This window comes from Pempheris klunzingeri, chromosome 16 (genome assembly GCF_042242105.1).
Source record: "Pempheris klunzingeri isolate RE-2024b chromosome 16, fPemKlu1.hap1, whole genome shotgun sequence".
Lineage (NCBI taxonomy): Eukaryota > Metazoa > Chordata > Actinopteri > Acropomatiformes > Pempheridae > Pempheris > Pempheris klunzingeri.
Genome location: NC_092027.1, coordinates 11,896,891 through 11,910,932, shown reverse-complemented (window position 1 = coordinate 11,910,932; position 14,042 = coordinate 11,896,891). Strand labels below are relative to the sequence as shown.

The 14,042-nt window shown below is 40.4% G+C and overlaps 1 protein-coding gene across 2 annotated transcripts; it reads left to right on the top strand.

The window, feature by feature from the left end:
- On the top strand, positions 1-12,663 carry pip4p2 (phosphatidylinositol-4,5-bisphosphate 4-phosphatase 2). 2 transcript variants are annotated; one of them, XM_070846575.1, is made up of 7 exons: positions 1-193; positions 4,862-4,986; positions 5,947-6,053; positions 6,244-6,367; positions 7,723-7,775; positions 10,196-10,286; positions 11,178-12,663. In XM_070846575.1, the coding sequence occupies exons 1-7, from the start codon at positions 88-90 to the stop codon at positions 11,319-11,321; spliced, it is 750 nt and encodes a 249-aa protein (XP_070702676.1). In that variant the 5' UTR covers positions 1-87; the 3' UTR covers positions 11,322-12,663. The 2 variants fall into 2 exon arrangements, with proteins under 2 accessions (XP_070702676.1, XP_070702675.1); XM_070846574.1 differs by having other exon boundaries at positions 4,838-4,986.
- Positions 12,664-14,042: the final 1,379 nt, after the last annotated feature.

The following is a 14,042-nucleotide window of genomic DNA, read 5'->3' as shown; positions in this document are numbered from 1 at the left end:
CCGGCTGCTCCTCCGTGCTGAGTGAAGACTCGGTGCAGCCCGGAGCCTCCCCGCCGTCTCTGCCCGTCATATCTCTCGGTTATCGACATGGCCTCCGACGGCATGGACGAGCGATCTCCGCTGCTGTCGGGCCCCAACTCCGAGAATGTGACACCCACTGCTCCCCCGTACCTGCAGGATTCAAGTCCCCGAGGTAAACACACGGCGCGTAGAGCCCCAGCCGCCCGCATGCGGAATCATTTTTTGGGCGTATCGAGTGTGTGCAAGTGCGTAAATAAAAACTGCAGCAAAGCAAAGCAAAGCAAAGCAAGGACAGTCAACTGGGAGAAGGGTGGAGCTTGCACTGTGAGAACTGGAGCAGTGGGTTAGAGGAGAGGGGCCTACAATAACAGCAAGCTCTGTTTTTACTGCAGAAATGCTTACATCACGACTCACTGGAGCCTGTAATGTCTTGGGTCTTTACCAAAAAATAGATCTGAGTCGTGATGGTGCACCGTGAGGCATCGCTGGATGTGGGCTTTAATGTTGTTGACTGATGGGGGGGAAATGACCCATTGTAGATGCAGGCAGCCTAGCAGCCTTTTGTCCCAACAAAAATGCCCAGATGTGTCCTTTATGGATGCGGATCAATAGCAGGACGTGATTTAAATGTCATAAATGTTTCATCTACGTGTCAGCTTTCTCATCTGCACGACTGTAAACAACAAATATTTGGCCTTGATCCTTTAAAGAGAGTTTTAATCTGCCCTTCCATGTTTTGCATCTTAAACACAATTCAAATCATGAGCCAGAAAACTAGACAGTGTCCACATTTTGTGTAGAAAACAGCTGAATGTAGGTTACAGTACCACAATGCTGGCAGGGCTGAATGACCCAGGCAGCTGCAGCTCATTATTCCTCTGTCTACAAGCCGCTGTCAGGACTGGCCTTTGCACTGAATTTTGTCTGATCAATTTCTTTATTTATGTAGCAAAAGATCAAATTTAGTTTTGAAACAGGAGAGGCACATGATCACACATGCTGCTCCCTTTTGATGGAGGCTTTAATCTCAGTGTTTCTGCAAAATCATCCAGATCTCATGTCAGAGGATTATGTTTTGTTTCATGTCTTGTTTCAGAGGCATCATGGATTATCGTTTCTAAACTAATTTAACAGTAAAATTTGAAGTTAGTTTCCTCTGCTTGTCCCTCTTTGTTGTGGAAAGAAACGATTTTGTGTTCTTTGCCTCGGCACAACAATGGTTGCTCTGCTTGCAAATGAATGGATTCATTGACTGTGTAATACTCTTTTCGGAGCATTTCAGGACAACCGGCTAATATCGAGCAAAAAAATTTTCTGCGGTCTAATCTCGCAGAAATCATATTTCACCACCGGATTATTCATAAAGACTTTAACGCTGGACTGAGTAATCACCTGTAAACTGATGTTACAGCACTGGCTTGAGTCAAAGCTAAATGTCAGTCTATATCGTGGCCTAGTTTCTCCTCCCTCCTTGCCTGTAGTCTGGATTATGGCTAATTCTGGTTCCTCTGGGTTTGTTGGGGTATAATTCTCAATCAGCCAATTTGTTAAATGGATTAATTAAAGCCAAAGATGCCAAAACCGAGGTGTTTTCCCTAAAGCAGAATGTGTGCAGTGGTGCTTTGACTAATAATCAGCTGCATTCAGGAAACTGATGAGCTGTGATCAAAATAAATGATGTTATATGTGTAAATGACGGGAATCTCTGTTCTGATTCACCAAAGAATCATGACTCCTTAGTCTGATGAACAGAGTCGTCCACTAACAGTTTTTAATTCAGCAGTATCGGGTAGAAATGGACTGTTTGCTGTGTTTTCCTCCAGTGCTCACAGACCAATGACCTTGGCTACATCTGAATGGTTAGACTGGCGCTGTGCTCAATTTTGTTGTCACTTGCTTGATTTTTTTTACACTTGAATGGCAGAACAAATTGACTGCAACAAAAGCCTGAGACAGTGTTTTTAAACTGACAGGGATAAATTCATTTTTCGGTTTTATTTCCATTTAGAGGTGGAGGTTACTGACAAAGGAAAATCTGTTAGAATACTCCTTTTATCACATTTTAAAACCAGAGATGCTAGCAAAGTATCCGAGCAACTATGTAGGATGTGTCTGGTGATATTCTGTATTTCTCGTTGTCCACAAGCCTTAAGGAAAGACCAAAACCAACCACCAACAGCCTTATCCTTTAACCTCAAAGCGATTTTTATTTCATGCCTAATGGGCAACAGGAAACATGCCTGAGCAGCTTGTGTTTGCATCTTCTTCACCACAAACCACAAGTCCCACCAACATCCAGCCAGTGATGGCACCGGCCGGGCAGGATGTGATGGCGGCAGCATGTTGTGGTGCTGCTGCTGGTTGTAGTGGAGCGTCTTCTCGTCTTACCTCTGGCTCCGTGGACAGTGACAGTGAAAACCTATAGCTGCTATATTCAGTTTCTGACATGCATTAGGACTACTTCAGTGCACAGAGCAGAGGGAGGAGCGGGTAGAAACAGACCTCTCCTGAGATATTGTGCAGTTATTTGAGAATTTGGGTTTAAGAGGAGAATACAGCCTGCATCTTACTACCCAGTATTACAGTTTGGATTAACTCAGCCAAATAAAACAGGTTTTATTCTGAATGATATGCACCATCATGTACTCTAGTCTTTGGCATGCTTTGGTTGCTCACTTGTAGACGGGGTGTCCCATCTGTCCCTGTGGTGCTTACTGGTTTGCCGCCTCAGAATCTCAGAGCCAACTTCATTTACCCGTTGACTCATCCCATTATCTCACTCAGGGCGATACAAGAAGACAACCGGTCATTTGTCAGATTAGATGCCCCCCTCATGTTTGGTTGGTAGACGGGGGTCAGGGTTCATACAGTATCCGCAGAGATGTACTGTACAGATAATTTGTCTTAGGCTACAGCAGATGATTATTTCCATTATCGATTAACCTGTTGATCACCTTCTTAATTAATATACTGAATAATTCTGAAGATGTTAGAAAATACATTTTGACATTTTTGAATCTCCTGTTTTGGCTTCCAGCGCTGGAACCAAAGTGTATTTTTAGGCATTTTTGTTTCAGCCTGAGCTGTGCAGTATGTGCATAGTATCACACGTAACATTAAGTATGCTTGAATACTACAGTAGTATTAGTAGTAAAGGTAGTGTGTGGTGCAAATCTATGGATTAAGTGTTTTAAAACCCTGAAAAATACATGGAATGTAGACTAATAACAAAAGGCTAATGTGGGATTAAACAGTACAGAGTTCATTTGAGTGGCTATTGTAGTGAGTTCACAGTTGTTCCTTCAGACATTAAGAGAAAATCTTTAAGTCTGTAAAGGTCGACCATTTGATGATCATGATTACACTTGTTTATAGACCTTAGCCCAAAGTAGGTAAGTACTTATTAGCCTCATTAGCAGAAACATTTTGATGTAGCTGCTCATTCAACTGATGCACCAACTGAAGTCTAAAAACCCCTAAATTAAATTTACATTTTTTTAAAACTCACAATACTATAAGAATACTATCAGACATCAAGTATTTCTTTCTGTTATGACATTCTTTTATTACATATTACTTGAAATACAGCTCAAATGTTACATCATGTGCCGTCGCCTCACAATCAGAAGACTGGCTCATATGTTACATGTAGCATAGCTGGGCAGTGACTGGCTTTTACACCACATCACTTTTCACATCTAAAAGGGCCCATTGTTTCCTCTCCTTTAACATACAGAATGGTGCTCGGCTGCTGCCAAAGAGAAGAGTCACATGTTGAGCAATCAGAGCCACACACGGCCTGCCATGGGTTACAGGCTATACAGGATGTGCAGGACCATAATATAGTTAATAGTTCATTTTCTGTCTATAACAACAATATTTTTACTCAAATGCAAAGATTAACAAGATTTTGAACAGCATTTTTCCTTGTTGTTTTGACTAGAGTCCTCACACAGAGATGCCAACAACATTGGACCTGTTAGACACTCATCAGAAATTATATGTTGCTGTGTGTTACCCATGATGAATGGGTAGCTTATTTCCAAAAATAATCCATATCACACCGTTTAATATCTAATGTAATGCTTGTAAGCATCCTGGTGAATGACATGCTGAGTTTGAAGGTTTATTCTTGACCCTCTCGCTAGATATCTCCCAAAGCTTTCAGCTTCATCTTGTGGCCTTTATCAGCAGATGAAGTAAGTGGATCATGAATTAAGAAAAACATTAAATGGGCCTTCTCCTAAACCAATTAAAAATTGTTTCTTCCACCACTGTACATACTTGATATAAAAACTAGAAACACATTTACTAGTCTTTCGTGATATACCACAGATGTTTTTGTAGTTATTTTGTTCTTATGAACCATTTCCTGTTTTATAATCTGATTCTTTTGTGGCTGTGTAAACACTTATGGTCTTCATAGCAAAGAAAACTGAAACTGATTTTATTTAGTGAAGTCAAAGACCAAAGCACAGATCAAAATCAGTGTTTCTAATCAAAATCACCCATCTGAGTAAAGAATATTAAAACATTTTGAGCGAACAAGAAAGTTTGTTTCCACCTCCAGGTATTTTACCCATCTGCCAACATGATCCTGAGGGTTTGTACAGAATAACCAGAACCTGTTTACAGCTGTTGAAAACCTGCCTGCCCTCATGTGAACTTGTGTGCGGCGAGCCTCTAGAGGCGCTGTGATAATGTCTGTTTACAGATTGATACAAAATCCAGATCCAGGTCTGTTTGTGACACTTAATAGATGCATGCGATTAACAGCCGGCTGTGTGTTGTGTGCTTTGCCCTCCTCTTCTCAAAGCCGAACTACCTCCTCCTTACACAGCCATCGCCAGCCCCGACGCCGGCGGTGTGCCTGTCATCAACTGCCGCGTATGCCAGTCGCTCATCAACCTGGATGGAAAACTGCATCAGCACGTCGTCAAGTGCACCGTCTGCAATGAAGCTACGGTGAGTGGAGGCAATTGTGGAGGCCGGTGATGGCTTTAGAAATGAGTGCTGGTGTTGATGTCAATCTCTCCTCTCCTCTTCTCTCCTCTCCTCTCCTCTCCTCTCCTCTCCTCTCCTCTCCTCTCCTCTCCTTGCAATCTAACCACACATACACACATTTCCTGGTGTGACGTTCATCTTGGCTTTGTCCCCCTTTAGGACCCTTAGCAGATGTTGATGTAGACGTCTGTCACATCCATCAGTCAGTCCGGTGATAAGTGCTGCATATGACTTGAATGTCTCGCTTGTGTCGAGTAACAGAAAGCTTTGGTAGAGCTGCCAGTGTGGAGGCAGCCAGGAGAATGAATGGCTGTCATGGCAAACACTCGAGTGGGAAATGCCATTTCCTCCATCTGATATTTGTGGTGCTTATGCATCAAGAGAGCCGTGTGATATTCTGTTACACCGGATCTGAAACCGTTCACAGTTCATAGTGTTTGGATTTCAGTTATCTTATTTCAGCTCAGGTTCACAACACATAGATCTGCAGCAGGAGAACATTTCCTCTGAAGATGTATATTTATCTTAATCAACAGGCTGATTTTGTGTGTGCGCAGGTTGGTTTATGTATGTTTGTATATATGTAACATGTATGTTTTTCCAGTGGAGAGCAGATGTGTTCTATGAATAAACTTTATTATCATTATTATGACAGTGAGCACTGCATACAGAGGCCTTATAAGTGCTTGTTAAATGACAAATACAACATGTCAGTCAAACATTTGAAGCTGATGGTTGAACTAACAAATATTTCATAGATCAAAGGCAAAGCTTTCGATTTTTCACAGCACTTTTCCAGCCTGTTAGGTCTGAAGTGGTCTGCTGTGTTACCTCTACAGTATTTTAAACCAACTGCTCTCCTTTCTTCCTTCTTTTTGTGTTCTGTATTGAGCTATTTTTTAAAAATATGTTGTTTTCCAGCCCATCAAGAACCCCCCAACAGGGAAGAAATATGTGAGGTGTCCCTGTAACTGCCTGCTCATCTGTAAAGACACATCCAGGAGGATAGGATGTCCTCGACCAAACTGGTAGGTAGCAGACAGTTCAAGTTCAGTCTGTTTTACCCTCTTATTTCCTATTTCTTCTATTATTGCTTCTTTTGTCAGGCTCTGACAAAAAGACATATCAAACCTGTTCTGAAGTTCTATGTCATCAAAAACAATCATGTCTTGGGTAGGTTTGGAGCCGTATAAACTTGTCTCTTTGTTCCTCCGACAGCAGACGCATAATCAACCTGAGCCCAGTGATGGTGATCCCAGAGGAGCAGCCCGCTCAGCCGGCACTGCCCATCCAACCTGAGGGGATGAGGGTGGTCTGCGGTCACTGTGGCAACACCTTCCTAGTACGTAAACCCACCAAGACAACCAATCTAACCAATCACAGACCTCCTCCTGCAGAAATTTGTTGCTGTGCTGTTGTTGGTACGTGCATATTAATAGTCCTGAGAGCTACACCACAGCAGATTCTTCAACATTTGCTGATGGAAATGAGGGATTTTCTACAGTATTACTGAATAGCTGCATAGTTGGTATGACTTGTTTTACCGTATATGAGGATAGCTTTTTGTAGAAGTTAGTCAAAAGCACGCATGAGAGCTAATGAGATGTTTCTCTCCTGTTGAATTATCTTTCATGAAATTAAAGCCAGACAGACAGTCACAGATTCTGGTATAATATGATGTTTGCAAATGTCTGACATACATTTGCTGCACTTTTCCTTTCCCTGTCAGAATCATTGAAAATCCTACTTGTTGCAGGCATTTGCAGATTATTCCCATCTTAAATAAATTGTCATGCACAACTTTTTGAGGATACTTTAAATATTTTTGACATGCAACATGTTCACGTTCATGGACATTTAAATACCTTGTATGAGAATTTATCATATTGCATATTAATAAAAGGAAGGAATAGAAGTATTGAATCAGTTCGACACCGACTTGCATGTCAAAGTCAGCGGTATTGTCCTCTTAATGTTTGCACAATGTTGCTTGCCGCGTCTGTAGGGCAGTGAGGACGCCAGGTCATCCCAGCCAATGTCTGGCCTCCCCAGCGATGGTTCTCCCCCTGAACAACAACAGGTTGAGAAAGCTGGTCATACTGGTGGACATATTAACAACAGCCTAACCTGCTCCAGTTCAATCTGCGGACTTATTTACACTGGTGATAATGTGGCTTTGCACACATCTGGCTTTGAAGAAAGCTTCCGGTAAAACAATTAAAATTCTAAGTATATAAATTTGGTTTAAATTAAGGTGATTTTGCCTGAATTTGCTGTTTCTGACTTTGCCTCAGAAACATCTTCTATTGAAGCCAGATGTCCAAAGTCACATATTAAACTTGTGTCAATAGGACATTTAGCAGCACTGATCCGTGATGGGATGAACATTTTCATAACACTACATTTTTTTTTAACTTCAGAACCCAAACTAATACATTATGAGAATCATTTTAGATGCTAATTTAGCCAACCATTTGATATTTTCTCCAATACAGACACAATGAATAGGTTCAGAAGTTGCAAATCATGTGAAATCATTCCCATTAGATCTTGTGTTGATTGTTGTAAAAGTGCAGCAGGAAGATGGTGTGTTAGTTAGTGTTAGTGTGTTCACATATATGTGTGTGTGTGTGTGTGTGTGTGTGATGCTCCTCTGATGTGTAACTTAACAGTGCTTCCTCTTGTGTTTCCTCACAGTGGATGGAGCTTCGGTTTAACACGCTAGCCAAGTGTCCTCACTGCAAAAAAATGTGAGTCCATCAAATCCTTGACTGCTGTGAAATGTGAATTTTATTTTATCTGCAGTTTATTTGTAGTCTTTTAGAGTGATGCCATTTGGAAGATTGACTCAAACAATGCCATCGCATAAGAAAGAAAATGTGAACTTGTAATGAAATTTGAACCACCATACCAGAGTATTTTCAAGTTTTAGCTCCAACACATGACTGTGTTTTAGTTTTGAATGTTTTTGTTTTATAACTGTTGCAAGCAACCATTTGTTTTCATTTAGTTTCTGTATGAAAATCATTCTGCAGACTGCAAAGTTTGAGTTTCAAAGATCTGCAACTTCATTTTCGTATTGTAGAGGGATAAATGGAAGCCAGTGGCTGCTAAAATGAATTAGATATTTTCAGACATGGTAAGCATGCAGAAGTGTGGAGCTGAGGCTGGGTGAGTGTTGAAGACCTGTCCAGCTTCAAAGACATTATCTTAATCTTACTCTTACTGGAAGGTTAATTTACCATGAAGCAGAATGTTTTAAAACACTAATGTTACACTTCAGCTTTGGCATCAACTCTCAGCCATGTGCAGTAGGTTTTGTTTTGTTCAATAGAGCCTATCCAAGATGTAAATGCTTTTGACTTTCAGCTGTTTTGCTTTTGTTGCTGGAGAACTTTTCAAGTGCTTACCCCGTGGAGGAATTCATTGTAGTCAGACTTTCCCGTTCTTGGAAAGAGAGTGTAGGGGAGGTTATGGAAGCTAATCTAGATGTGTGACAGGAATTAGTCTTGCCTCAATACTTTCTGTCATGCTGATGGGGCAGGATTTCTTCTTAACCTGTATTTGTGCCTCAGTTTGCTCTATTCATTTTACGACAGTATCTCCATTCATATCTCTACTCATGCCTTTTTCTCTGTGCGTCTTTTGTGCATGTTTACATCTACCAGCCGTAGTAGTGTACAACTTCCCGGCCCACGTGAATTTACAAGTCACTAAATATACCGTTGCAGCATTGAAACAACATTTGTCAGAAAATAACATAACTCCAATATAAAGTATTACATTGAAAACAAGGAACTTTATTTCCTCTCTCAAAGCTTCAGGACTAAAATGTGCGACAAAAATGATTCCCCTCTGGAAACTCAAGTCTTTTATAATGATGATAAATAATCCAACCATGAGAAGTCAGCAGAGAAGAGAGGCAGCCATTTTACTTCAATGTGTAGCCTTTAGATAATCATATAAATGAGGAAGAAAACACACGATAGTATTCTGTCTCACCTAAATCACTCAACAAATAAAGCCTATAAGCTTCTAGGAGACCATTAATTTTAATTAAATTTAATCTGTCTCTTAGCTAATTGTAATGGTAATAATCTTTGACTCTCCATTTCTGTCTTTGTGTTTTTGTTTCCATCATTTCCTCTTTATCTCATTTTTCTTAACAAGTAACAGAAGTCTTGTAACAGAAGTCAGCTGAAGTAACATGGAGTCGTGTGATGATGTTACCTTATAGCTTATAAGGAACTGATACCTTTTAGTGTAGCAGCACTTTTTCAAAGGAAAATCCCCCCAATTCCCTTTGCCTGACTACAACAGTCAAAGCACTGCAGTAAAGCTGTTTTCCCAATCAGTCTGTAGATCCAATCTGATTAATCAGGGTTTGCCTGATTAATTCTTGTTTAACAAGTGATGCTCAGTGTACCTCAGGCCGCTTAAATCTCTTAAAAACATCATTTGAAATGAAGATGTGCTCCATATATGGCCACGGGTCAAATGATGGACATGGTCAGACGGTACAAATGTAAAAAGTGAGTCGAACAAAGAGGTAATGTGAAAGCAGGAGGAGTTTTAAGAAGGAGTGGGAGAAGGTAAGAAATCAGGTGATCGGGCTCCCCTAAGAAATCTGAATACCAGCGATTCCTGAAGAATGCTTGAGTCCCGTCACATGAGAGGCATGTGAGAGCCGCGAGGGGGAGGAAAGTGAAGTAATAGTGAGGAAAAAAAAACTGATGCCGGTGCTTAAGGGCAGTTGAATTGTGCGTGTGTTTGTCTGAGTCTGAAATTGTCGGACGCTGCACATGTGACCGGGCTCCACTGCTCTCATGTGAGGCTTAAAAAGAGGAAGAGAGAGATTTTGTTGAGGTGCTGTGGAGTGAGATCACTGGGGAAAAAAGGTGGGACAGCAAAGAAAGTATGAGACACATCATCATGCAATTTGCAAATTTCCCTTTGTGCTTGATTTTATTAACTCATACACGGTTTTCTGATATTCAAGTTAAATTTTAAGTTTTCTTATGGTCAGCATATGAATATGCACACACAGAAGAATGAGAACCAGGCTGCAGGACAAAACATAAACATATCTAAAGATGTATTCTGTAAAAACTACAGTCTGTTTTTACACACTGACCCCGTTTCTGCTTCCCTTCTCCATCTCTGTCTGCAGATCCTCTGTGGGCAGTGCGCTTCCTAGGAGGCGCTGTTGTGCTTATATAACCATAGGAATGATCTGCATTTTCATTGGAGTGGGTCTAACAGTAAGTGCTGTGTGTGTCTTGTCTTGTTTGTATGTTTTCAGAAATCAAGTAAAGATTTTTACATGTAGAGCTTTTCAAAACAAAAGCTAAAAAAGTGCTTCGCAGTGAAAACATTTAGCAGGAAATATGGAACAGGTCAGTAACAAACAGAAGTGAAAATGGAAAAAAAGGTGAGACGGTGTCTACAGCTTCAGCTCTGTGGGGCTGGATCCTAATGCTAGCGCGTCTCACAACGACAATGTAACATGCTGGTGTTTAGCAGACGTAATGTATACCATACTCGCTATCTTAGTCACTGACTTTTATTCAACATCATCATCAGGTCAAAATTTTTAGAGGATCAAAGTGTTTACAGTTCATCCTGGGGGGGGGGGGGGGGGGGGGGGGGGGGTTGCTTTACAGTGTAGATAGATTTAAAAAAAGAGAGAAATAGATATAAATCTTACATCAAATACACCCATTAAACCGCTGGACTGTTCAGTGAACAAAAACATTATTATTATACAAACATTATTAGTAAAGGTATTTTGTACAAACAACCACATATTGTTCAGTTTTTTTTTTTTTTACAGTATGTCAGAGTTACATCAGACTTAGTATAATCACATTACAGTGATAATCACTTCATAAAGATTTCATGGGATTATAGTTCTTAGTATTTTAATTCAAGGTTACTGAACTTCTTGCAGTTTGCTTTCATTTTTCTCCAACTTTTCCGATAAAGTGGGTCACTGGTTGATATTTTGATGATCTTTTTAGTGATCTAATCAGTCAGAGTACTGCCCACAGTGTTCACTCTCAAGATAAAAGTTCACAAATGCATAAATGAAAATCTACATTCTCTGCGTTAACTATTCACCCAGCTTCTCTTCCTCTTCTCTGTATGAACAGGTTGGTACTCGGGACTTTGCCAGTCGTTACAATGCCACCTACGTATCCTGGGCATTCGCCTACTTGCTGGGCCTCATCTGTCTGATACGAGCCTGCTACTGGGGCGCTATCAAAGTCAGCTACCCAGAGAATAGCTTCGCCTAGAGTGGGTTTGGCATGGCACGGCCCTGCACGGCTGGAAGATCAAACCCCACTTTTAGTTTTTTCATCTTGTTCAGATCTCAAACCAGTCGTGTTCAGCGGAGTGGAACGTCTGCAGATTGTCTGGACAGGAGTGTGTTGAGGAGGTGTTGTGTATGTGTGAAGAGGGCTACGTTTGAGATTTATCTTGTTTGTCTTTGCGTCTGAAATGTTTCACAGAGTTTTGGTTCGCTGAACAAATGTATGTCAATCAGTCCTCCTGCTAGTCCATAAGGACTCAATTTCCTGCCCAGATTTTTGCCAAAATACAGAATCAAGAACTTAACTGATTTTTCTTGATGAATGCCAAAATTAGCTGTGCTGATTTAAAAATAATAGTTTAGCAAACTGGCTGGATTTGGTCTTTCTGGGCCTTTTTTTTTGTTTTTCAGCTGCCTGACTGATCGTGGCACCCACTTGATTACTTTTGTTACTGACCAGACCAAAATGAGACAACCTCCTAAGAACAGTTTGCCCATTGCACTACGATTATATGCAATTGTATGTGTTGTTTTGCTGCTAGTTTAACTCCAGCTACAGAAAGCTGCATATCCATACTGTATTGTAACATTTACCTTGCCTGTGTACACTGACGTAGTATTGCTATATGATTTTAACTGTCGAAATGATACATTTTTAAAAGAAATCCTCCTTAAATACCCATTTGTGCCAACTTTGCTGCCCAGTATTAGTCAAGAAGAGCATCAGATCAACAGGAGCTTGTTTTTATCCAGGTGTTAAGTTTTTGTGCCATGCAGCTTTTAGCTCACTACAGCAATAACCCTTTTTATTTGAGTTATTTTGTATCTGCCGTACCTCCCTGTGTTTTTTCACTGCTCTTTTGTTGCCTTCTCACTGATGGAAAGTGAAACCATGACTCATGCTTGCATGTTGACTTTATGTTTGGTCACTGAGGTGGTGTTTTCTCTGTTTCAGAGAGGTAGCTGAAGCGTACGATGTTCCTGTCTTTGCTCCCTCTGCCTGTGAGTTAGAATGTAAACCCTCCTCCTCCCTTTGCTTATACCGCCGCTCTCTGACCTCCAGTGAACTGTGCTAGCTAGCATCGCTATAACTCAGCATCCTGTCTCTTGATCTTGACCAGTGGGTACAGCTCAAACTTCTAACCTTGTTTTGAATGTGATGATGATGATGATGACGACGATGATGATGAAGCGGAAAATAATATTAAAAAACTTTGTACATAGTAAAGATTCAGTACTTGGAAACGTTGTGAGAGGTGAAAGGAGATGAAGGCTTGTGGGTCTTTTTAAAAATGATAATTTATCAATAAAATGCAAAAACCGCCTGTTTTGTTCTGTTTGATTGTTGGCTGTGACGTTTCAGACATTTAAAGACACACAAACAAAATGATATTCATGGTATAAAACACTATGTGGAGCCCTTTGCTCATTAAGGGTCCAGTCATTTTCTCCTGGGTACCGACTGTTCTTTTGAGATACTTGTTTATACAAAGTACTTCGCTGCTCGAAAGGGGACATTTTTCCTGATGAGGTAAGTTTATGTTAAATTTTGAATGAAGGGTTAAGTGTTTAAGTAGTTGGGTATTTTTTATATTGTTGCATTAGTATGTTTACTCAAGTAAGAGATATACATTTTTCTTCCACCTCTGGTTTGGCATCTCAAGATCATGTGGTTACAATGCAAATCAATCAGTTTCATAGAGAATAGACACTTACATTTTCTCCAAATCCCAAAAAATGCAGACACCTTTTTTGAAAATAATTTGCACGTCATAAATATGTGAAAGCATCATTCTGTCATGATAAAATAGTAGCTAGTAGTCACATATCAATAAATTCAGTTTTACATCTACATGTGCAGGTGTTTCTTCTTATGTTGCCTCATTAGACATCTTCAATACAATAATAATATGAATGATAATAATTGGAAATATTTCCGGTCCAGTTGGAAAACCAGAATAAATATTACAGCTGCAGCACTGATCTAAATCCACGAGGTGGTACTGTTTGTTAAGGTTTGATGCATGTTTACATGGCAGTCACAAAGGCACACTCAAGTAAGCTGTATTTAAGGCTTTATGTGTCTGTGCTCTGGTCTCATACCGGAGATATCAGATGACAAATAAACACAGAGAGAAGAGCTGTTTATTGCATTGATATGTATTATTCTTGTCACTTTAATTATAAGTTAAATCAACATACTAGTGGAAGCAGGAGTCAAGTCCATCCAACACTTATGCTCGTGGGGGCATAAATTCATATTTGGATAAGCACAAAACTCTCAGCAATTGCCCCTCTCAGGGGCTCTTGGCCCTTCTCTTTTATTAAGGAGATCTGTAACTTTTGATCTCTAGATGTCCTGCTGGTAGACAAACTGACAAACACAGTAATAACCAGAGATAAAAAGGTGGAGAAACACATGGCATACACAACAATATATCATCTTTATTTATGACCAACAGATTTTTTATCTCAATTTGATGCATTGAATACAGAAACAACTGAATGATGGTTTAATGAGCTCCCCAGAGCTGCTACAGTTGATACTATTATATCTGTCCTTCCCTCTATTTCTCTCCCTCTCTCTCTCCCTCTCTCTCTCTCTCTCTCTCTCTCTCTCTCTCTCTCTCTCTCTCTCTCACACACACACACACGCACATGTTCGCTGTGCACATTCACAGCACGCTTCAGCTCTTGTGATCTA

What these genes read in the sequence shown, in the direction of transcription:
- pip4p2 (XM_070846574.1), top strand. Translation starts at nt 88, where the DNA reads ATGGCCTCCGACGGCATGGACGAGCGATCTCCGCTGCTGTCGGGCCCC. An exon ending in GGATGTCCTCGACCAAACTG is followed by an intron (nt 6,054 to 6,243) that starts GTAGGTAGCAGA and finishes TTCCTCCGACAG; the next exon opens with CAGACGCATAATCAACCTGA. An exon ending in TGTCCTCACTGCAAAAAAAT is followed by an intron (nt 7,776 to 10,195) that starts GTGAGTCCATCA and finishes CTCTGTCTGCAG; the next exon opens with ATCCTCTGTGGGCAGTGCGC.